The sequence below is a fragment of the Dipodomys merriami genome, unplaced genomic scaffold (genome assembly GCF_024711535.1).
Source record: "Dipodomys merriami isolate MVZ:Mamm:240054 unplaced genomic scaffold, mDipMer1.0.p SCAF_22, whole genome shotgun sequence".
NCBI classification, from domain to species: domain Eukaryota; kingdom Metazoa; phylum Chordata; class Mammalia; order Rodentia; family Heteromyidae; genus Dipodomys; species Dipodomys merriami.
The window spans coordinates 12,144,797-12,170,285 of NW_027203604.1; the positions used below are offsets into that span (position 1 = coordinate 12,144,797).

Consider the following 25,489-nt stretch of genomic DNA (forward strand, 5'->3'; position numbering starts at 1 on the left):
CAAAAGAAACTTTTCTGATTTGAGATAATTTCAGACTGTAGTCTATATAATCCAAGTACTGTTCACCCTAAAATAGCATGTGGGTTCCTAAGTGGAGCCTTTGTTTTCCTGCTGGGGCTTTTATGATGCACAGCTGGTGTCACTCCCTCTCTACTTAGCTTCTCTGCTTTGAGATTCTAAGAAACATTTCTTTCCTGTTCTGTGGGCAGCATCACCTGGAAGGTGGAGGTCTTTTGTGCTGGTTTGGTAACCAAGGGAATAGTTTATGTGTTCAGTGAGAGTAAAATACATTTCTTTCTACCTCGGGAGCTCAAGGACAATTTGAGGTCAATTCCTTCCTATGTTTGGTCTACAGATCTTTATTAAATATCAATTACCTAATGAACTGAAAATATCACCTAAACAGCCTGTGTACACATTAGAGATAAGATGATATAACTCAGCTGATAGTTGAGCAGTACACAAGGTGGAAGGGGTATCAGACTCCTCTATATGGGAGTGTCAGGAGGGAATGCAGGGCAGCACCGAAGGACTTCACAATGTGGATGTGGAGGGCATTTCAGTGGCTGGCTGTTGATGGTGTTTCTTTTCCCACAGACAGAATGCCTCAACTACATCCGGGTACTTCAGCCCCTCAGTGCCAGCTCTCTCTATGTATGTGGGACTAATGCATTCCAGCCCATCTGTGACCACCTGGTAAGGCCATGGACTTGTTCCTTGATCAGTGTGCTCCCTGAGCAGTGATGAAGAGTGGAATTTTGAGTAGACAGAAGCTTTAACCCAAAAGCGCTAGGATTTTTTTCAGTTCTGCAATGTGAGGGTTAGGGTAGCTCCAGGCCCCTCTGGAAAGCTTCACTAGGCTGTGGGAAAAGTGTGTAGTCTTTTTTTTTTTTTTGGTCCGGACGTGGGGCCTGAACTCTGGGCCTGGGTGCTGTCCCTCAGCTCTTCAGCTCAAGGCTAGCGCTCTACCACTTGAGCCACAGCGCCACTCCGGCTTTTTTCTTTTTGCTTATGTGGTGCTGAGGAATCGAACCCAGGGCCTCAGGCATGCAAGGCAAGCGCTCTACCACTGAGCCATCTTCCCAGCCCCAAGTGTGTAGTCTTTAATGCTCCGCTGAGCCATGGTGTTGCTGCACAAGGCATGGGTTGAAGCAGGACTCAGATCACTTGTGGTTCTTGGGAATGATGGAGAGACATTCTAGAAAGTGAACTGTTGATAGTATGTACCTATGTACCGTGACCCCAACACCCTGCCCATGGTGGGCTTCAAGTCACACAGATGAAGGTTTTGCAACCTAGATGGTGTGTATTCTTGGCCAGTGTTGGTGAGTCTTGAATACTGTATCACCATTCTGTGTTGGCATGACCCTGCCCACTGCACAGCCCTCCCAGGGCCACCCACTCTTGAGTGGTCTGAGCAGGACACTTTCTGCCTTTCCCTGAGTCACGTCCTCAACTGGTCTAATTGGTTATCTTCTCTATCCTGCTGTGAGAGGGAAGGAGAGGAGGGGCCTTCCTCAAGTTAACAATCAAGCTAACAAACTGTCTCACTTTATCCTTTCGGGAGAAATTCTTTTTATTCAAACAATCTAGTGCTCAATTAGGCAATCATCAACAGAAGGAGGAGCATATTTTAAGCAAGTACATCGGAGAGTTGGAAATGAGGCACATTTTCTAGTAACCAACCCTGGATTTCATAAGTTCCTGAAAGATGAGAAACATGTTATTTGGTGGTCCCTTATCTGCTAGGAACATGTTTCCAAGGCCATAGTGGATGCCTGAAAAGCTCAAGTAGTACCAAACTACCTGAGGTTTGTGTATTTAGTATCTAAGATGACTTCTGAGTGATGGGTGAGTAGGGCATTCAGCCTGGACACACAGAACAGCAGGATTATTCATGTCCTGTATAGGGCATGGCAGTAGTCATTGTACTACTCAGAACCCTGCGTTACCTGCAGTTGGATACCATGAATAGGTATTGGCTGATGAATTGCAAAGCTTGGTTTTCTATAATCCTTAATTTATTTGACTTTCTCAATATGCTAAGAGATAGAGCTCCTGCTTACTATGCAAGAGACCCTAGGTTTGATAGCCGCTGCAAAAATAACAAAACAACAAAACAAGAGTCAGAGAGATGAAATATACAGACCCATTAGAAAATACAAATGTACAAAAAAATAAACATAAGTTGTACTGGAAGCATTTTTCACATCAAAATGTCTAGCATTGCATAGCTCTGTTGTTTATATTTACATATGTAGAAATGTTGTGGTTGAGGTAAGACGAGAGTAAGACTGACACCTAGTGTCAGTCTAGATGTGTAACTTTCCCTAAAACGTGTATGTGTATGCATGTGTGCACACACATGCTCCAATCTTGGGACTTGAACTCAGGGCCAGGGTGCTGTCCCTGAGCTTTTTTGCTCAAGGCTAATGCTCTACTACTTGAACCACAGTGCCATTTCCAGCTTGCTGGCAGTTAATTGGACATGACTCTCACAGACTTTCCTGCCTGGGCTGGCTTTGAACCGTGATTCTCAAAGCTTAGACTCCTGAGTAGCTAGAATTACAGGCATGAGCCATAGATGCCTGGCTAACTTTCCCCAAAACTTTCAATAGAAAATTTGAAACAACAAAAAAGCTGATCACTCATTCATGTGTACTAACTACATGGATTGCACAATTGGGGATTACGTGCACATGTTGTGTGCACATGTTGTGTGAGTGCGAATTCTTATGGAAGTATGACCCATGATTTTTAATGCCTTTTTTAATGCCTTTGAAATGATCTCTTGAAAATAATGACAACTTTCCTGCCTAATTCTGATTCCATTTCTATAGCTAAGAAAATAGATGGCCAACTCCTTAGTATCATGAATCCGTCAGGCCCTTTACACATCACCCCGGTATCTGCCAGGTGTCTTCTGGTGTGATAAATGGCTTATATCACATGGGCTACATTGTCATCCCACTTCACATTTCATAGCCTAACAGGGAGCTGTCTGGCCCCATCTCAGGCAGAACCTGTTTTGTATTCCTGTCAAAGGACTTTCACCATCATATTTCATGCATGCATATTTAATCAGCTTGACTCCATGGCTTATTGCCTTTCCTCACCCCCACCCCATACTTCCATCCTTGTCTTTAATAATAGTTAAATTGTAAACATGAGCCCTTGTTACTTGTTGAACATGTCTCGTATTTGGTTCTTAATAGCCCTGAACAGCTCTAGTAGAGATACCAGCGTCCAGGTTCCCATTTTCCAGATGAAGATACTGAGATCCTGGGTCACTCATTTAGGGCCCAATGCACTGGTGTGCACTCTAAGCTGAGTGACATACAGCTAGGAATAAAACCCAAGTCTCCAAGAGTAGAAATCATGTGACCCAACTCCCATCTGCTCTTCTCTATTGGTCGTCTGGGAATAAGGAAACTATAAAATTAAATGGTACCAAGACACATTATTGTTTTAGAAAATCAGATGTCTTAAGATCCTCTTTCTCTCTATTCCACTACAGAACTTAGAATCCTTTAAGTTTCTGGGGAAAAATGAAGATGGCAAAGGAAGGTGTCCCTTTGACCCTGCGCACAGCTACACATCTGTCATGGTTGGTGAGTCTTTCTCCTGAGGCTCCTCGCTGCTGAAGCTTATGGCCAAGTGTTCCATCCCTGTGCAAGAAATTTGGCTCTCCTTCCTTCCCAGTCCTGTCTTGCCAGGCCTCGTTTTAACATTAGCTGCCCTTACAGAAGGTATACGTCCCTCAGCACAGATGCCTTAGGAATTTTTTAATTCATCGTTCAAAGGGATAACCAGCCACTACAGTGGTAGCACAAATGCTTTCCACACAATATTCAGATATTTCTGTTTGGGAAGGAAGTGAGCCATGGAGCCCCATGCTGCCTGCTGTGGTCTCAAGACATCTGCAGTGATTGGGCCATGTGCTTTGTAGGTACCCATTACTGTACAGTCTCCAGCTTACAGTGGTTCCACTAACTTTTTTTTTTTAACCCTGTCATGGTATGAAGTACACCATAATAGCAGCATTCAGTCTTCATTTTCATGTTCAGTGAATTTCATCAGATATTTAGAACCTGATTACAAAATAGACTTTGGGTGAGGTGAGTCTGCCTTCCTCCAAGCTGGTGTGTTTTGAGCACATTTATGGCCTGTGGTCTGTGTTGTCTGGCAAGGAAAGGGGGGAACTTAATATATTTCTTGTAACCAGTACTTCCGATTTAGGATGCTATTATGAAAATGTAACCCATGGTAGATGGAGGAGCCATCTGCTGTTGTTTCACTGAGTGTGAAAAGTTCTTGACGTGTTCACTTATTTCCCTTTAAATCATAAAATACAGCTCAGTGTGGTACCTACAATTACTCCAAAGGAAAAACAGCTGTAGGAAGTGGAAGGTCATCCCAAAAGTTGGGGAACTAACTTTTTCCTTCTACACAGGGGCTTAATTCAGTTACAAAGAAATCCTGTTAAACATTCATCCATGTCTATGTGCCACAGCTGGAGGAGCTAATCTTTCTTTTTTCCTCCCTACTCCTGGGCTACCTCAGATCAAGAGCTGTATTCTGGGACGGCATATAATTTTTTGGGAAGCGAGCCCATCATCTCCCGAAACTCTTCCCACAGTCCTCTTCGGACAGAATATACAATCCCATGGCTGAATGGTAAGACATGGTGTGTCTGACCTGGTGTGTGCGGTTCACTTCACTTCCCCTCTGGCTGTTCCTGATCTCCCTCAGCCCTAGGTAGCAGGGACACAACCATCCAGGGCAAACCATCAGATAGCTCTTGACTAAAAGGCTACTTTAACCTTCTACCCTGAGAACAGATCGGAGATACTTTCATAAAAGTGACATTCAGATGGTAAATGAAGAACTCAGATTTGTCACACTGGGATGTGGTCTTATTTTGGCATGACATTAACATTGCAAGCGTTGTATCAAGTCTCCAGAGGAGGTCATATGGGATCAGAGTGCCTTGCTACCTCTAGACAGTACCTGGATGATATTTGAAGTTAGGATCTGGGATCGCTGGCTAGTGGGAACTTGGGCTACATTGAAGCTTCTCTGTGTGGGGCAAATCCTGTGGCCTCTAGGACCATCAGTCAGCTCCTCAGGATGGGCCATCTGAAGGTCTCAGTCTTAGTGCACCTGCTTCCATGTTAAAGCACCGGATGCTCTGGCTGCCTGTCAAAGCGGCTCCATTAAACTTCTGGGGTGGACATCAAAAAATACCCTGCATGGCTGTTGTTGGGGCCACCTCTCTGAACTGAGGAGGGGGTAAGTTAAGCACAGCCAGACTCAGTAGCATTATCATTCCTGACTCTGGAGTTGTTTTGAGATGTAGCACACATACTGCAAATATCCTTGCAGGGAAGCCCCGAGTCCCAAGGTTACACTGAGTTGCCTGTGACACCATGAGGAGCGGGGAGTGACACAACTACATGTGCAGGGCCAATCTTGGGTCATCTCTCTGCAGAGCCTAGCTTTGTCTTTGCTGATGTGATCCGAAAAAGCCCAGATGGTGCCGAGGGTGAGGACGACAAGATCTACTTCTTCTTCACGGAAGTGTCTGTGGAATATGAGTTTGTTTTCAAGTTAATGGTCCCTCGTATTGCGAGAGTGTGCAAGGTGAGCATTGCCCTGCCCACCCTGGATTTCTGCTCTCTGGGAACAGGTCTGGAAATATTCCTTTCCCTGACATAGGACTCCTTCCTGCCACAGATGTCACTGTAAGGGGCCTGGCAGGTGCCAGCCTTCCATTCTTGGAAACCCTGGTGTCCATGAGGACTAAAGGGGCATTGGAAAGCAGCATGAAACCAGTCAACTTCTGGTTCTGAAGCACTGTCCTCGGACCTCCCAGATATATAAGTTGGGTCTGTTGTGTATACACATCAGACTCCATGGGAATTAGAATCTTACTTTTGAGGTCTCAGTCAACTGCATTAACTATGAACTGTGTGCCCTACGCTGAAGGTTAAGAGGCAAAATCCACACTAAAATGTCAGGCTTAAAGCTCAAAGTACATATTGCAGGATCTTGGGTCATGACTTTTAAATTAATCTATTTATTTATTTATTTAGTTAGTTAGTTAGTAGGCTTGCCTCTAGCCTGAACTTTTTAACTGGTTAATTGGAGATAGGACCTTATGGAGTTTTCTCCCCAGCCTATTTACTTTGATCCTGTAGGTCTTGGCATCCTGCATCAAAAAGATTATAGGCATGATTCTTGGGCACCTGGCTGTGAGGTCGCTTTTGTGAGATAGTGAAGTAGTTGAAATGGTAGAATGATTGCCTATTAAGTACAAAGTCTTGCCTGATGCCAAACCCCAGTGCTGGGGAGAGGAGTTCCCTTGGGTTGAGTTAACAAACTTTAAAGTGGCCTGGCCAGCACTTTGGGGGAATGGACAGGTGTTAGACAGACCATTAGGACCCATAGAACTAGGTCCAGTTGTCAGGCTTCCCCCATGGAAGCTATTACATACCAGGTTACCAAATGACCCTTCGGTGTGGTGATCTCTGTGAGAATCTCTCATGGCAGTGTCAGAAATTTCATGCCTGTGGTGCTGAGTGGTACTTTGGACATCTTTCTCTTTAACAGCCTACTTTTCAAAATAGAAAGCGTATACTCCAGGTACTTGAATGTCTGCCTAGCATCTTATGAGCTGCCTAGACTTTTTCTAGCCAGGGATCACTTAGTCCCTCAGTTGTCCCCACTCATTGAGGGACAATTTCTTATCTTTTAGGCCTAGGTACTACCAATATCTAGGCTAGTTTAATGTGAGGCCAAGACTGTAGATTGTGTGGGTACTCCAGGGGCTAGAGCTCCCTGTGAGTATTCAAGGTGCCCTTAGAGTAACACTGGCTAGAAGAGCTCTTGCACTGTCACCTTTTACCCCTCTTGCAGTTCTGTATCCTGATGGCAGTGGCTGGACTTGACCCTGTCCTTAACATCTTGTCCTGGAGGAGGGGAGTGCAGGAGTATCTGTGAACAGGATCCAACAGTATACCCCTACCAAGTGCTAGTTGCAGGTCTAACGTAGCTTTTGTTGTTCCCATAGAGTCCTCTTCTTATCCTTTTCTTGTTCTCAATGCTGGACTGAGGCCAGTGTAAGCACAGGCTCCTGTTTCTGCTACCCCGTGCACTCAGACCCTTCTACTGCTCCTCAGGACCTGAGTGCCCATGAGACACATGGCCACAGACATGCTGGACATTTCCTCTGCTGAAACCTCAGAAAGAAAATGTGGTTCTCTTATGACATTCATCATTTGTCCTCCTAGATTTCACAGTAGAGATGTGAAATCATTGTGTTCAAAATAAACAAAGCTCTTCTATCTCCTAGTCTTCTGCCTGCACATTGCAATGGTTCCCTCCCGACCCATGGATATGCTGTGTTTTTTTCCCTATACATACACATCTGTGGTAAAATGTAAAGTATAAATTAAGTACAACATAACATTAGCCATGAATAGACAGTGATGAAGACATACTGTTTTTTTTTTTGTTTTTTGTTTTTGGTCCAGTCGTGGGGTCTAAACTCTGGGCCTGGGCGCTGTCCCTCAGCTCTTCAGCTCAAGGCTAGCGCTCTACCACTTGAGCCACAGTGCCACTTCTGGCTTTTTTCTTTTTGCTTATGTGGTGCTGAGAAATCGAACCCAGGGCCTCATGAGTGCAAGGCAAGCACTCTACCACTGAGCCACCTTTCCAGCCCCAGACATACTGTTTTAAGTTTACATGAATGTATTTTCTCTCAAAATTGTGCAAACAAATATTAAAAGTCTAAGATCAGTGGATCACAACTATAAGCTTATCTAATTAGTCTGAGATCTGGGGAGTTCAAAGCCAACTCTGAGGCTTTTATAAAACTCCAATTAACCAGCAAAATCTTGGAAGTAGAGCTGTGGCTCAAGTGGTAGAGCACCAGCAGTGAGCAGAAAAGCTAATATCCAGGGCCCAGACATTGAGTTCAAGACCCAGTATCAGCACACACAGTAAAAGAGCCTGAGACTTTCTGATCTCCATAACTGAAACCATGGGAAGGTAACCATGGATAAGGTCAATCAGTTGTATTCTTTCCCAACCACAAAGTCCTGAGAGTTGTTATCTCTCAGTCACTGGCAACTACACAGTGTTTAAGGACAATCTAGTTTGCCCACTGTGTTCTAGCTATATGTCAGCAAGTAGAATGGAGGTAGAGGCATGGATCTATCAAAGGGAGACATTCACACATTCACCCAAGATAGGTTTCAGGACTGGAGGCCCTTATTATCCATTTACAAATTGTAGTTTTGAGAACCCTGGAGCCAAGAGTGAGCCTTCTCAGAGCCAGAGTTCAGTGGCATTCAGAGTGCTGTGGAGTAGTTGTTTCCGTTGTTATCAGATGAGTTTTAAGGGAGGGGATATTTTTTTTTTGTCTTTTGTATTTATTTTGATCCAGAAAGTCTGATCTAAGTTAGCACAGAACTATCTGTTTTCCTTTCACTCAGCAAAGCTTGTCTGGGCCATGCTATGAGCTAGTGAGGGTGGACATTGCACCCTGTATGCAGACCACCTGTTTACAGGGCATCTAAGCTCCCGTCATATCCTCTACTCATTGTTCTAGGGGGACCAAGGAGGCCTGAGGACCTTGCAGAGGAAGTGGACCTCTTTCCTGAAGGCCAAACTGATCTGCTCCCAGCAAGACATAGGCCTGATATTCAACATACTGCAAGATGTTTTTGTGCTGAGGGCCCCAGACCTCAAGGAGCCCGTGTTCTATGCACTCTTCACCCCACAGCTGTAAGTGCCTTTGGCAGGTGTGATATGTGCTCTCCCTGCTGGTCTACTGCTTTCTGTAAGCTCACATAGCCTCCCTTTGCAGGAACAATGTGGGGCTGTCAGCAGTCTGTGCCTACACACTCTCCACGGTGGAAGCAGTTTTCTCTCGTGGCAAGTATATGCAGAGCACCACAGTGGAGCAGTCCCACACTAAGTGGGTGCGATACAATGGACCAGTGCCCACTCCGCGGCCTGGAGCGGTAAGCAGCGGGGTAGCTTGAAAGAAGGGCTGTTGTTAACATCCAAGGGTTGAATCCAACAAGATGAAACTTGACAAGGGTGCCAGAGCTCTCTGGGTCCCCTGGTCAGAGGAGTCTCCACCCAGCCAGGCAGCTGCTGAGCCTGATTGCTGAGGAGCCCAGCTCTCCTTCACTGTTTGCTTCTGTGTGTGGAATAATGGGTCTTACAAGACTCTCCCCGACTGAGATATGCTACTGGCAGGGTGTTTTGAAAAAGTAACATTGTATAATACAGTTAGGGACTAGTTCATTTTTAGTTTCCTACTCAGAAAGAAGTTCTCCACAAAGGCTTCTGCACTGTCATGAACTACTTTCTCCCCTACAAAAAGTAGTCAATTTTAGGTACAACAAACTAATTATTCTAGGCTGATCTAATCGTCCAGTCATTGTTTCCCACACGGTAGGTGGGCATTGATATGGCTCTTGGATGGGCCCTGTCCTTTCCCAGGACTGGATCTTTTGAGTGTCTGACAGATGCTGTCATCATTTCTTCTGGGCTCAGTAAATATGTCCTCTGCTGCTTAGGAATTTAGGTTAATGTACATCAGGAGGTTGGTACCCAAAACATTCTTGACATTTTACTTTTTTATGCTATTTAGGATCAGACGGTTCTTCAGCAATGCTTTCTGTGCTTCTCTTATTAGGGGAAAACTATCAAATGATAAAGTGTTTTCACTTAATAGTCTTTCTTTGATAGATAATTCCTACTCTGATTATGCATCAAAAGCACAGTGAATGTGCTGTGTCCTCTGATTCCTGGGAATCAGATATCCAGGTATCCCCTGTCACTCTTCTTTGGAGACATTCAGTGTCTCTCCCAGTGCTATACCTTACATGATTCCCAATGCTGTGGTTGGTTGATGACAGGCAGGCATGTTAACCAGGAAAACTTTTGCCCTCATAGTGCATCAACAGCGAGGCACGTGCAGCCAACTACACCAGCTCTTTGAATTTACCAGACAAAACACTTCAGTTTGTCAAAGACCACCCTTTGATGGATGATTCAGTAACTCCAATAGACAACAAGCCCAGATTAGTCAAAAAAGATGTGAACTACACCCAGATCGTGGTGGACAGGACCCAGGCCCTGGATGGAACCATCTATGATGTCATGTTTATCAGCACAGGTGGGTTCTGAGGGCTTCACAGTCACAGCTTGTCTGTTTCAAGTCCACTTAAAAACCTTAGGGGTGACAAGAGGTTTGTAATACTATGAACTGATTTCTGAGACATTACAATACCTGGGCTTCCAGATCTTTCTGTCCAATAGCCAATTGGAAAGCTTATAAAAGATTGCAATCCCTGATCTGTGTCTGAACTGGCCATTGCAAAGAAATCCCTATTGTGAGGAACCTGAATGATTCTGTCAGTGGTGGTTATGAGCTCTGATCAGCCTGGCATTTCCTAAGTGCTGATGGGCCTGTCACTGCAACCTTGAAGGACCTACACTGAGACAGGTCCTGACCTGTTGGAGGCACACCTCCTCATCTGCCTTCTAGAACCAGTATTTCTGGACCATGGCCTGTAGCCTCTGCAGGTGGCAGGGCTCTGAGCCCACCCCTGTTGCTTCCCAGCTGACATATGCCCTGCCCTCACCTGCCTGTAGCCCTGTTGGGATGAATCTCTGGAGAGTCCGTGGAGCCCAGGAGCTACCTCAAGTGGAATCAGCCTCCACTCTCTCAGAGTTAACTTGATGGATGAAAAGTGTTTGATTTCACATGTTATGGGGCCTTATACTTCATGAGAAAATAAGAATACTTTGCAAATGGCTTTTTAATCTTTTTTTTTTTGTGGGGGAGGAGCAGGGGGACGAAGGGATAGTAGTAGCCTTTGAACTCATGGCCTCATACTTGCTAGACTGGGATCTGTTGTTGAGGTCATTCATTGCAGTCACCATCTGCCTACTTCAGGCTTTCTATACTGCCTGCATAACAGCTGTGCACTACCACATGCATCTTCATTCTTTGGAGATAGACTCGCAGACTTTTTTGCTGGAGTTGGACTAGACTGACATTCTCCACCTCCCACACTGCTTAGCATGATACACATGCTCCGTTTTATCCAGATATGATTGAGAAGGGAGTCTACTAACCTTTTTCTCCCTGATGTGGTATCAAACCATGGTCCTCCTGGTCTCAACCTCCCAAGTAGCTAGGAATACAGGAATGAACCACTGGCACCTGGCTCTTTTTCATGTCAACGCAACACTGTCCTCTTAGTCTCAGCATTTCATTGAGAGAGTATTTTGGATATGCCCAATGGGGGCATTTGCCTCTGAGTGACCTCGGTGACCTTCATTTGCTGACCTAGGTGTGTCCTTCTGGGGCTATCTCATTTACCTGGGGATTTGATCTTGCAGATCGGGGCACCCTCCACAAAGCTGTCAGCCTTGACAACGATGTCCACATCATTGAGGAAACACGACTCTTCCAGAACTCTGAGCCAGTCCAAACCCTACTACTATCTTTGAAGAAGGTAAAGTGGCCAAGGTAGTAGGGTTGGTGGCCCATTTACTGAGGTCTGTGATGTAAATTGATCTGCCTGAGTATGGCTGCTCAGGTGAGCTGGCCTTTGGGTCTATATAGAAAGCTGTTTTATAAACATCGGAAGGAGGCAGACAGAGATGGGCGAGGTGGTGGTGGTGGTGGTGGAACAGAACTTCACTGAGCTGAGCCCTTGGTGCAGATGGCAGATGCCAAGTTGAGACAGGTCCTGTCCCATGAAAACATGTTCTTGTGTCCTGACCCTTTAAGATTGCAGACTTGTAGGTGAATGTCACCATGTACAGAGACTCAGTAATGTAGAACTTGTAAGAGAAATGGCAAGTCACTCTACAGTTCTCACCTATGTCAACACCACACTTCCTTCCTAACCAAGGGAAGCACATGTTTCCTAGGAAGAAACTGACAATGCATTCTGGAGGCTGGAACCTTGACTGCCTGAGCTCAGCTTAGAGTAAGCCAGTCTGTGGACACCAAGCTAGTTTAATAGGAAGCAAAACACTATTTTTATTCACCCTTAAAAAAGAAATGCAAATCTCTTCGCTGGGGGGCAAGATAGAAACATCCAAAGAGGGGTAGAGATTGGATTTGACTCACTGGCTGTCTGTCATGTTGGGTGTGGGAAGTGGTACCACAGCTGGGCTACAGCAGTGAGGAGCAGAACGCAGGCAAGTTCAGATCCTGACTGCTGTGGCCCTCAGGTGTCAGTGTGCTTCTGTTTCCTCTTCTTAAAATGGTCTTAAATCACCCCTCATACAACACACACACACACACACACACACACACACACACACACACACACACACACACACACACACACACACACACACACACACACACACACACACACACACACACACACACACACACACACACACACACACACACACACACACACACACACACACACACACACACGGTTGCTGTGAGGGTTCCATGAATCTCATGAGGTTCAGGATCTGTGAACTGGGCTGCCACCTGCCTGTGGCTGGCCCAGGTCATATTCCTGTCATCCAGGATGCTCTTCTCCTTGTCAGAGTCTCCTGAGGGCCTCATGCAGGCCCCTATGCTGTGACCTGAGCCATACTTGTAATGTCCATTGCTGGTCCTGTTCTGTTTTCTTCCTCCTTTCCAAGGCCTTGCTCTGACTTTTGGCCCACATAATGTCTGTGGCTGAGAATCTCAAGTTTACTGCTGGAGCAGCCTGTGGCAGGGATGAACATTCACACTGGCCCTGCAGTGCACTGTCTTCCTGAGTTGGTGCCTGCCCAAGACCCAGAGTACCCAGGGCCTCTGCCCACATGACACAGACATCATTCCATGTAGAGAAAATAGAGCTGGCCTCTCAGCAGCTGCATGTTTGCAAACATCCCTCCAAAGTCTTCCCACCCTCTTCCCCAGCTGTGTCCACAAAGCCCAAGGAAACTGTGGCTGATTTTCAGTTTCATTCCTTGATCCTCTTGCAACATGAAAAAAGTACATTTACTTACTAGTTCTGCAAAGGAGAAGAAAGGAAATCTAGTTGGTCTGTGAGCTTCCAGAGACTAAGTATCTGTGTTTGTTTTCCCTTTTGTATCCAGAGACCAATGGGGCCAAAGACTTGAAAGTGGCTGTGTGAGCCAGCTCCGACCTTTCCCTAGTAACATCTGGAGCTCCCAGGTTGCACATTTGCTTCATTCAGACTTGCACAAGCACCCAGGAGGCATTTGTAGTGTACAGTGTTCTTTGGAAGGAACTGGGGACCTAGTGTGCACTGTTCTTTGGAGGAAACTGGAGAGCTAGTGTGAGTTTCTATTGAGAAGGAGGTGCTGCAGGAGGTCCTGTGGAGATAGGCAAATTAGTGACCCAGCAGGACCCACCCCATCAGCTCTTCATCATAGGTATGAAGTACTCTGTCTGGCCAGCATCCCCAGCATACCCGTGTGACTGAGTTCTGCCTGATGGCAGGTGCACACAGCAACAAACTGTAACAACGTACATGTGGAACCCTCCCCATTCTGTTTTCAGGGGTTCACACCTTTGTGCCCTGGAGGCCCCTGCCTGCTGGGGTCCTTGAGCCTCCGCTACACGGGGTTGTGACTTGGTTGCTTAGGGCAGGTGAGAAAGATTGCATTGGCCCTTAGTGTCCCATGCCTTCTTTTTTTTTTTTTTTTTGGCTGGTCGTGGGGCCTGAACTCTGGGCCTGGGCGCTGTCCTTCAGCTGAAGGCTAGTGCTCTACCACTTGACCCACAGCACCACTTCCAGCTTTCTCTGCTTATGTGGTGCTGAGGAATCGAACCCAGGGCCTCATGCATGCAAGGCAAGCACTCTACCACTGAGCCACCTTCTGAGTCCCCCATGTCTTCTTCTTAAGTCAGTTAGCCTTGCTTGCATGGTTGTGTCACCATGGCTACAGGGAGCAGCTATTTTCTGCCTGTCAGATGTTCTCCTTCCTTCTGCTCACAGAGGAAAGTAGAGAAGCAGCATTATAGCAGCTCCTGTGAAGGCTCAGAAGGGGCTAGTAGCACAGCTCTTCTGTCCTACAACTAGGGTGGAGGCAGGTTCTCATCATGAACTATCTCCTCTGATTATCATGGCAGGATTTGGTTTTAATTATGGTAAATACACATGTAGATGAGGGTGCGGCTCCCTGGTGTATCATGTGCCTGGTATATCCAATTCCCTGGGCTCCATTCCAATCATAGGGAAAAAAATACAGACTTGAAGTATACTATCCCATTTTGTTTGTTCATTGTTTTTTTTTTTTTGTGCTGGTACTAAGGCTTGAACTCAGGGCCTGGGTACTTACTGTTCCTTAGCAATTACACCCAGGGCTGGTGTTCTACCATAGCTCCACATCCAGTCTTTTTGCTAGTTAATTGGAAATAAGAATCCTATGTTCCTTTTCTAGTTGGCTGGCTTCAAACTGTGGTGTGTGTGTGTGTGTGTGTGTGTGTGTGTGTGTGTGTGTGGGTGGGTGGGTGGGTGGGTGTGGGTGTGGGTGTGGGTGGGTGTGGGTGTGGGTGGGTGTGTCCTGGGGCTTGAACCTAGGGCTTGGGCACTGTTTCTTAGCTTCTTTTGCTCAAGGCTAGCACTCTACCACTAAGTCACATTCCCAGCCCCCACCCACTTTTTAGGTATACAGCTCAGCAGTCTTAAATACATTGCTTGCTCTGCAGCCATTGCCACCTTCCATCACCAGAACTTTTCATTTTTCTGAAATAGGACTCTGTCCACATTTTCTCCATCTTGTTCCCCAGCCCTTGAACAGCCCCTCCCCCCATTCTTTCATCTGTCTCTTTGAGTTTTATTACTCTAGACAATTCCTATAAGTAAAGTCATGCATCTCTCTTGTGACTGGTTTATTCCACTTGGCACAAAGTCTGAAAGGTCCATTTGTGACATAGTATATGTTAGACTACCCATCTTTTTCTGTTGTTGTTGTTGGTTGTGGGGCCTGAACTCTGGGCCTGGGCACTGCCCCTCAGCTCTTCAGCTCAAGGCTAATGCTCTACCACTTGAGCCACAGCACCACTTTTGGCTTTTTTCTGTTTATGTGGTGCTGAGGAATCGAACCCAGAGCCTCATGCATACAAGGCAAGCACTCTACCACTGAGCCACCTTCCCAGCCCTACCCATCCTTTTTAAGGCCCAGAAATGTTCCATTGTCTACATAGACCATGTTTGTCCATTCATCCACAGGTAGCCACTTGGTCTGTTACTATCCTTTGATTGCTGTGAACATGGTACACAGATACCTGAGTCCCTTTTTATGTATCTGGATGCATATGACGTGTGCACATTACATGGTTTTCTGAGCCAGTGTGTCAGTGTTCATGAAGGTGTCTCTTGTTAGTGGGATGAAGGTTGTGTGGCAGTGGGGTGGAAAGGAGCTCTAGATGGGCTGGCCAGATAGTTCCATTACATGTCTGCAGGGCTGTATGCACAGATACTGTCAGAAACAAAAGGGCTGGGTAAGCCCAGGTAGGACCCCAGGCACAGGTATCATGGTGAACCATAAGGAACCAGGAGCTCAAGCAGTGGCTGCAGCACAGCTGGCCAGACTACTTCTTGATACTGGTTTTGATATGGTTTTGGATTTGCAGAAGAGTAGTGATGATAGCATGTGGGTATTTGTGCCCCACATCAGACTTGCTTTCAATGCAGAGTCACAGAGGCATTGTACAGGTCTGGACTGGGCTCTATCTTCTGTCTGCTGTCATTCCAGTTTTCATCCTGTGGAGGGGTGCTCATTTACCCCTTCATACAGGGCTCAAAAATGCTCTGTCATTCTCACAGAGGCCTGGAGCTCTTGCTGTCTATGATATCTGCCTAATGCCTGTCTGTCTCTTCCTTCTGCACACAGGGCAGGAAGTTTGTCTATGCCAGCTCGAACTCAGGAGTGGTCCAGGTCCCCCTGGCCTTCTGCAGGAAACATAGCAGCTGTGAGGACTGCGTGCTGGCACGGGACCCCTACTGTGCCTGGAGTACATCCACATATGCCTGTGTGGATCTTCATGAGGCCCAGGGCCCCAGCAGGTATGGACAGGGCACTGTGTACCCTTCCCCCATGAGTGTGCAGTGACTTACAGGAGGCCTTTGCCTTTCAGGGCTTGGATTCAGGAGATGAGCGGTGATGTGTCCTCATGCCCAGGTGAGTGCTCCCCATTGTACCATCCCCTCAGGAACAGCAAGGCTGTCCAACCATTTCCAGTGCTTCAGCTCTGTGGCATTTGTATGTGCGTGAATGTGTGTTTTTCTTTCTCCCCTTTGATCAGAGTTCAGATGTCATGTGCTTGATTTGTGACTTTCTTGATTACAGGAAAAATATTCGTACTTGCGTAGGTTATACTAGAAATCACTCTCTGACTCCAACTTTTCACTTTTCTGTTCTGCTTAGCTGGAGCTTCTTAAACAAAACAATCACCTACTGAGAATGAGAGGCAGTAGTCCTGAGTATAGGCTGAGCAGCCCTAACCCAGTATTCACAAAACTGAAAACTTTTTGAGTGCCAGTGTGACCCCCACAAGTAGAAAATTTCACACCATGAAACTCATGTTTCCTGCACAAAATCATTTTAAATATTCTATAAATTTACCTGTGGGCCCTCTGTCTAGGATGCACTTGAAATACAAATGAATCCCATGCTCAGGTTTTAGTTCTCCTCCCAAGCTATATCTCATTTCACAAATGCAAATATTCCAAAATCTGAACAAATTCGTATTCCAAAAATCCTTCTGGTCTTAAACGCCTCAGACAAGAGTCATGCAGCCCATAATTAGTTCGACTAGTGTTCCCTTCCCATCAGGATTTGATTTTTCTGTGGCTGACCATTGGGAGATAGTGATATAGCTAAAGCCAGGGCTGGAATTGGCCTAGGATGCTCAGGACCCATCCCTCCTCTGTCTGAGCAGACATAGATCTTTATGTTAGGAGAAACAGGAAAGAAATGTAAGACCAACACCAACTTCAGGCCTCCCCAACTGCTAGCATAATCACTTGATATCTAACTCAGTGAGATACATAACTGCCATCCAGATGCATAACTGGTCATTGCTCACTGTCACCAGCCTGATGAGTTTTCTCCTGGGACTTGGGGTGAGATGTGGGATTTCTGCTGCTCAGAGCCCTTATCCCTGGGGGCTGCTAGCCAGGGTATATCTTGCTTTGTTCACGCATGTCTTTTATCTTTTCGGTTGGCCTGAAGGTCCATCTTGCTCCCGTGGATGAGACTCTTGTGTCGTCTGTAGGTATTGACCAATATTTGAAAGCAGTTGAGGGTTGTTGATGCTGTACACATTTATCTTGATGTTCCAGATAAAAGTAAAGAAAATTTCCGGCAGCATTTTTTCAAGCATGGTGGCACAGCAGAACTCAAATGCTCCCAAAAGTCCAACCTGGCCCAGGTGGTGTGGAAGTTCCAGAACGGTGTCTTGAAGGCTGAGAGCCCTAAGTATGGTCTTGTGGGCAGGAAAAACCTGCTCATCTTCAACCTGTCTGAGGGAGACAATGGGGTATACCAGTGCCTGTCAGAGGAGAGGGTCAGGAACAAGACAGTGTCACAGCTGCTCACCAAGCATGTCCTGGAAGTAAAAATCATCCCACGGACCCCAGTGACCACTACTTTGTCCGCTTCTCAGACAGAAGGTAGAAGAATAACCCCCAGGATGTCAGCGGCATCCTCCCTGGAATCATCTGCCCCAACGCCGGTCATCCAGGCCACTACACCAATTGCTGTCACCTCACCTCCCAAGCCCCCGCCCACCAGCACTTCCTGTGAACCAAAGGTCGTCAACAAGGTCCCACAGCTCCACTCAGCAAAGACAGTGTATCTCAAGTCAAGTGACAACCGCCTTCTCATGTCCCTCTTCCTCTTCATCTTCATCCTCTTCCTCTGCCTCTTGGTCTACAACTGTTACAAGGGCTACCTGCCAGGACAGTGCTTGAAATTCCGTTCAGCTCTGCTGCTTGGGAAGAAGAAGCCCAAGTCAGATTTTTCTGACCTAGAGCAGAGTGTAAAGGAGACGTTAGTAGAGCCCGGGAGCTTCTCCCAACAGAATGGAGAGCATCCCAAGCCAGCTCTGGACACCGGCTATGAGACAGAGCAGGACACCATCACCAGCAAAGTCCCCACAGACCGAGAGGACTCACAGAGGATCGATGATCTCTCTGCCAGGGAAAAGCCGTTTGACGTCAAGTGTGAACTGAAGTTTGCTGACTCAGATGCCGATGGAGACTGAGGCCCCACTGTGTGCTCCTGCTTGTGTCTTTCAGTCTGTGTGTGGAGAGTTTAGTGTTTAACCAGTGCAGTAGCCGAGTCTCAAGATTGTGCAGCAATCCTCACCCCTTTGTCTCTTCTCTTGAGTTGAAGCTGTGACTTGTTTCTCTTTGTCCGTTTGGAAAATGAAAAACATTGCATCCCAGTCTCAAGTCCTGCAGTCGTTGGAGTACTTTAAGATGATCCTGTGGGTAGTGGCACCGAGTTACCTAAGCCCTTTTTTTTTCCGGGGGGGAAAGATGGTGACCTCCACTGGCTGGGAAGAGTGACCCTTCTGCTTCCCCTTCTTGTAGCAGCTACTAAAATATAATTTAATTCCAGATTGGAAATGACATTTTAGTTTATCAGATTGGTAACTTATTTGCCTGTTGTCCAGATTGGCACGATTCTTTTCTTCCATTTAATTATTTTTTAGTATTTTTGCCTTGATTATGTTGATGTCTTTGTTCATTTTTTTTTATAATTACAGGAGCAGATGTTTAATATTTAGAAGATGTGCATCTTCTACATTTTGTTATATGATATGCAATGTGGCTTATGTTGCTTAAGGTTCTCAGGGATAGACTCTTTTTGCTGAAGGCATTCTTTCTGCTTTTTAGAAATGTGGACCTAAACCCACCTGTTGAACACACTGATTTCTTTATTCTTTGAGAGAAGCATCATTTTAGACAGATTTTTTTTCTCTTCTCTTTCCCCCTCACCCCTTTCGGTCTCTCTCAAAGAACATTGCCCCACATCTACAAGGCAGGTTTTGTGTAACAGAAGGGCTGTGTAAAGGAGAAGCATTTTACAAGTTCACGGCAATGCTGCCACTCAAAATCTCCTGTCCACATGGACAGAGCCTTTGGAAAGATGATTTTGGTTGTCTGAACACCTCCTGTCTAATCTCATACCCATTGTCCTTGGGCGTCCCCTGTGGCCTTGCTCCTCGGTTTCACAGAGCTGTCCTCCTGGAAGAAAAGTGGGCCAGGTGGATGGGGCTACCAGCTGTGGGCAAGACCACGGCGTCCTTGGGCATGCAGCATTTCATTCCAGATGACTTCTACGACTGTCCCTAAAGATGTAAACAGGCGGTACGATTTCCACACCCATCTTACACTCCACATCCCCGGTCTGTAAGCACCCATTAGAAGGAGACTTTTATTCCATGGCAAAGAGCAATAAACTGGGTTTCTGTGTGTCTGTTTGGCAGCCTCGCCCCAGCATGATGTGATCTGGTCATTTTGGTGGCAACATGTGTGTTTTGATAAGATTTACTTTCTTTTTATTTTTCTACTTTGAATTGTATATATTTGGAAAGTACCCAAATAAATGAGAAGCCTTATCATTGATTTGGGCAGGCTGTTACTTAGTTACTTGTGTGATGGCTCCGGCGGTAATAGTCCTGGGCACTTCCTTTTCCTCATCCATTTGTCTTGTTTCCTGCTGCATTTTGCATTCCCTAGCATGCGATCTGTTCCTGACTACCTTCTTCCTTAGTGCCCTTTTCTTTTCTGTCCTCTGTCTCGCAGCCTCATCTCCTAAGCCCTTCCCTCCTCCTGGTTCCTCATCCCTGTCCTGTTTGGGCCCCAACTCATCTTCTCCCCGAAGCCCCTGGCCAGCCTTGGGCTCAGGGCCTCACAACAGCATGCAGGTCACCTTGCTGCCACCCTTCCTGGGTGACCAGGCACAGCAGGTGCAGGCGCTGGGAACCTTCCATCTCTTCTGCCAGGCTGTAGGTGAGTCATACCCTGTCTGTCACTGTCTCCCCATTGACTGCCACTGGAATCACAGTGGCATGGGAGGAGGGCCTCTCCATGTCTACTCCATCTTCTAGCTCCTTCCGCCTTCATGGCTGTGCTTCTGGGGTCAAGTTGTAGCTTACTTTCACAGCAGTTTATCCAGAAATGAACTGTAAACAGTCATCACAAAGCTGTTCCTGAGGGAAAGCAGAGATCAACCACAAAGGTCCAGGTGTTGACTATTTGGAACTTACTGTGACTCCAGCAGAGGGGTCTCCATCACAACTACTCAGCTCGGCCACCGTGCTGTAAAAGCAGTAATGGATGTCGTGTAATGATGGGCAGATACTGACAGAAACCATCCTGGACCAGATTTGGTACAAATGCCAATTTTCTAACTTTGACCTGGAAGGTTGCTCCCATTTCTCCAATAAGACAAAATCTTCCACTTCTTTGGGTACTTCCTACCCCCCATGGCTCTGCTGGTGACCTTTATCGCAGGAGCATCTCACCTCCAGTGAGGGCTGATTAGGGGTCAGATGGTCTGGTCAGCCCCTGCTTCCCTGTAGGAGTCTACCTGGAGGGCAGTGCCCTGTACTGTGTGTGACTTAGTTGCCAGGAAAGGATAGCATGGCATGCAATGCAGGTGGGTCAACAGTTCATGAGCCCACAGTGTTCTGGTGAGATAGCCAGGGTACTGGAAACCTCCCTGCTAGGCCACTGAAAATGGCTCACCATGGTCCCTAACCCCTGCCCCCCCCATGGTTTAGTGCCAGGCAGGATGGGCAGAACAAAGTAGTGCCCTTCCTCAGGCCTTTGCCCAAATTGTTCAAGGCCAGCACCCAGGCTGGCCACAGAGCAGCTCACTGCCTGTACATCCTGACCAGCCTAGGACGAATAGCAGCTGTGACTGCCCTGATACCTGGCAGTGGTACTGTACCATTAGTCCAGGTCTGCCACTGCTCTCTACATATCCTGCCACTGACTAGTAGAGTTGAGTTCATTATGTTTCACTATGTGCTGAGGCAAGATGGCTCAGCAAATACTACACACACCACACAAATAACCACATGCACACTTGTGACACACTCTGAACACCACACTAAACACCCACCATATACCCCCAATACCAGATAACACATCTTACTACATGATTCAACACCTTGTTGCTATACCCCACACTTAACATATACCTACATTCCCCAAATACTACACTATACACAGACCACATCATATCACACATCCTAATACAACACTACAGATTATACATAATACACCAAATGCCACTACACATTGACAGTACATACCTATCACATGCCATACTGCACAGCATACACATCTAACACACCATATACCATAAGTACATACCACACACATGCCACCACAATACACACATGCTTCTTACCATGCATATACCACAGTGCATACACCATACCACGTGTATGCATCAGCCATTCATACATTTGTGTATCGTGCCATATGCATACCACATACCATACTACACACACCTCAGTCCCATATTGTATACCCATTATGTATGTCAGACCACACCTAGACATGCCTATGCATTCCATGGACCAACTAGACAACACATAAAACACCCACGACACTCCATACATGAACAATCCCGACATATACACCCAGGCCCATCCAGATCAAGGTCTATACAGATCCTTCACTGGTCACATCTACAAAGCACTGTTGCCACACAATGTCCTAGGACAGGTTCTGTATGTGAGGGTCACCATGAGACTCGCCACTATATGACTGCATTGCTGCTGCTCCATGGGCCTGGATCATTTACGAGGACTGCTGAGCCCAGCAGAAGCCCTTCCTCTGTAGCTAGGCCTCCTGATTGATGGGCAGCTGCATCCTTTTGAGCCCGACTGCTCAGACCTCTATCTTGCTCTGTCCATAGACCTCCTGGGACCTTTGTGGGAAGCAAAGCGGGGATTGGGCAGCAAAGTCCTTGATAGCCCTAACCTAGTCACTTGTGCCTTAAAGGAGGGCACACCAGGAGAGTGGCCTCTGTGACATTTCCCGTTCCAGGATTCCCTCTGGCTGTTGACAGGTTCCAGCCATCAGGCCTCTCCCAGTTTCTGTCCAGGCTGCTCCCTCTTTTGGATGGAAGCCCACATCCTTTAGGGATGGATTAGGATGCCCAGTGTCAGAGCCAATCCAGTCCTCAGGTGTCTCCAGTTGTAGGTGCAGTCCTGACCGTGTGGATGTGTTTTGGGATGTCTTGAGGAGGTGAACTTCAGATCCACCTTACTGCCGTAAGGTGGATAATAGGTCGTAGAGAGGAATAACACACTTGGACTTGGGCTCCAGTCGAGGTAGCAAATGCAGCTGCATAGGGATAGGGTTTGGTTCTGTACTTGTATCTCTCAGTCCTAGTCTGAGAAGAACAAAATCAAGTGAAGTCTGAGCCAGCAGCTCATATTGCCCAGAACCCAGAGCAAGTAAAAACATCACATGGTTGCTGGGGAATCACATGAGGCCTGGGGCTACCATAAGCAGATTTCTAGAAAATGAGGCTCCTAGAACTCCCCTGTCCTGAGCTTCTCAGAGCAGGCCTGAGTGAAATAGTCAGGGTCAGCATTGATAGATGAGAACCCCAAGCTTGCTGAAGCTTTAAGAGCTTTCTCATAGCTGAGAGCAGAAAATTTCCAGAAGTGGCTTTGAGCATGTGAGGACTATGGGACCTAGTAGGACTGACCTTGGGGATGACATCCTTATTCCCAGCTAGAAGACAGTGGACTTCCTTTCAGGGCCATACACTTGATACCAAGAGAGCCAATAGAGGTCCACGTAGGAGGCTACTCTGTAACAGTACTACCTGCCACTCCCCCCCCCAAATAAACAACAACCAGATGAGGAGGCTGTGGGCAGCACCCCAACCAGGCCATCCTGGCAAGATTGGATGATGGAGTGCCCTGGAGTGGCCCAGGGAAGAAACAAGTGGTCTTTCCAGCAGGGCCTTGGATGGGAGATGGGAAAATGAAACCTCATGAGCTTAGTATACAGGACATGAACAGCTATGTTGTCATAGATTTGGATTTGTAGCCACTGCTAGTGCCCACCAGTGGCATAGCACAGATGGGGGCAGAATGGTTTTTGGTTTGTGCCAGTCCTAGAACTTGGAACTCAGGACCTGGGCACTGTCCATGAGACTTTTTGCCCAAGGCTAGTGCTTTACCACTTGAACTACAGCTCCATTTCTGGCTTTTTGATAATTAATTGGAGGTATGAGTTTCACAGACTTTCCTGCCTGGGCTGGCTTTGAACCATGATCCTCAGATCTCAGCCTCCTGAATAGCTAACATTACAGGCTTGTTCCCCTGACACCTATCATGCAGACTGGTTTTAACCCATTTCCCTCTCTCTTCAATCTCTGCATTCAAAAGGAGTTGGATAGCTTAAAAAGAAGGAATGCAATGTAAGTACTTTAACAAGTTTTTCATGCCTAGTGATGATGCCCATTATTTGACCAGTATGACTTATGTTTAAGATCATCCTCATTACAGTGGAATTTGCAATATGTTCAGGCTATTCCTGCCCACACCCAAAAGTGTGCATCTCTGACTTGATCTACCATGATTCTTTATCTGATGGTTTGGTCATGAGAACCTTCCAGATGCCCCTGTCCTCACCATTGTGGAAGCTGGTGGATAGAATGCAAGATTAAGTTTCTTTCAGTTATGACATTCATGTTTGATGTTATAGTCATTCTTTGAGTTTTTGATACAGCCAGAGTTTCTTTTACTTTAAGAAGTTTCTTAAAATTAGCTTAAAGAAGCTAACTGCCCATCAGTTGGGGAATAGCTAATCAAACATGATATCATGAAGACATTAAGCAGTTCCAAAGAAAAGAACACTTGCAATTTCCACACCTATGAATCAGTCAACCAGGGATCAGAAATATTCATAAAATAGAAAAATTGAGTTGGTACTAAATGTGTTCAGACATTTTTCTTATAACTCTCCCTAAGCAATGCAGTATATCAGCTATTTAATAGCATTAGTGTTAAATTAGGGTTTCTAGGTAATCCAGAGATGATTTAAAGTATACAGTATATGTAGATTATATACTATATTATATATATATATATATATATATGACTTAAATATTGTGTCCTAAAGCCAGTCCTCTGCAGACACTGAGGAAAGCCTGTATCTATAGTCCCCAGTTGATAGACTTAGAGATAAATGTGTATACATATATGTTTAGGTACATATTCAGATACACTAGTGGATAGATGGAATAATTTGTGGCTAGAGTTTAAAACACTTGAGTAGAAAGAAACCAATTATATAGACTGGGATTGTATGTGTGTATGGTGTGTTTTGACTGAAGACGTGAGGTCCAAGGGCAGGAAGCCAGGAGGAAGAGATGGTCCCAAGAATCTTTAGCCCTTTCCTACTCTTTATTGGGGTGAGTTCCAGACCAAGTCCAGGAACTAAATCGGAAACTGCTCTAAGTCAATTGTGCTCCAGCTGAGGCAGAACCCTTCATCTGGGGAGACCCCTTCCCCCATCAGGCAGTTCCTCTGAGTCTTGAGATTCAGGACATGGATGGAGATGGTCCATGTGCCTACAGGTCCTGAGGACATCCGCCTCACCTGGGAGAAAAACAGACATGTCCTGGAGACGTGTGTGCCTGCGCAGGCCCATGCACTGCCTGATGGCAGGACCCATCTGCTCAGCTGGCTGCAGGACAGCATCCAGGAAAATACCGAGTACCGCTGCTCTGTCTTCTCCTCAGCAGGGAACCAGTCCTCCAAAGTGCAAGTATCTGTGCTAAGACGTGGTAAGTGATGTCCATGCCCCTGAAACCCTGTGGGAAGAGAGTTTTCATGCTTACATGTAGCACTTCAGATTTGAGATTAACCTACTGACTTTCCACTAGGAAATAGGAGCATTAATTTTTCATTCTGCACCCCAGGGTGTACAAGCATACCTGGATACCCCATACACATGCCTTTACACACATATATACATGTCTTGTGTATAACTATATGGGCATGTATCACACCAATAGCTGCATACCACATGGGATGCCGGTATCGACACTGTGCATGCAGTGCTTGCATACATGCATATGCCACACAAAATGCATACATACAGATGCCTGCATACAACATTCACATGCATAATTGTACTTATACCACATACATGCCTGTGTGAGGCACAAAGATTTATTTATACATATATTACATATGCCAATATACACTGCACACATACTTGGTATACACACCACAATGCTACACATGTCAAAAACAACCATCCTTGCATACATACCACATACAACCTACACATGCCACACTATGCAGTACATATTTGTACACACAGCACATATATGTCTGTGCCTTGCACATACCTGTATACATACAACACAATTATATGCAAAACTCACACATGCATACTTATGTGCCTTCACA

At 46.2% G+C, this 25,489-nt stretch overlaps 1 protein-coding gene across 8 annotated transcripts in view; it reads left to right on the forward strand.

Annotated features, from left to right (window-relative positions):
* LOC138834704 (semaphorin-4D) overlaps window positions 1–25,489 on the forward strand; it is a 107,002-nt gene that overhangs the window by 77,906 nt on the left and 3,607 nt on the right. For 4 of the 8 annotated variants that reach the window (XM_070033334.1, XM_070033335.1, XM_070033337.1 and 1 more), the window contains 11 exons: window positions 598–696; window positions 3,518–3,611; window positions 4,564–4,677; window positions 5,492–5,643; window positions 8,615–8,790; window positions 8,873–9,029; window positions 9,973–10,195; window positions 11,428–11,543; window positions 15,916–16,088; window positions 16,160–16,203; window positions 17,367–19,658. In XM_070033334.1, coding sequence (XP_069889435.1) covers window positions 598–696; window positions 3,518–3,611; window positions 4,564–4,677; window positions 5,492–5,643; window positions 8,615–8,790; window positions 8,873–9,029; window positions 9,973–10,195; window positions 11,428–11,543; window positions 15,916–16,088; window positions 16,160–16,203; window positions 17,367–18,289 — 2,271 coding nt within the window. In that variant the 3' untranslated portion in view covers window positions 18,290–19,658. Of the gene's footprint in view, window positions 1–597; window positions 697–3,517; window positions 3,612–4,563; window positions 4,678–5,491; window positions 5,644–8,614; window positions 8,791–8,872; window positions 9,030–9,972; window positions 10,196–11,427; window positions 11,544–15,915; window positions 16,089–16,159; window positions 16,204–17,366; window positions 19,659–19,838; window positions 20,046–23,455; window positions 23,488–24,648; window positions 24,859–25,489 lie in introns of those variants that run through there. The other 4 variants (XM_070033341.1, XM_070033340.1, XM_070033338.1 and 1 more) reach the window with 4 other exon arrangements.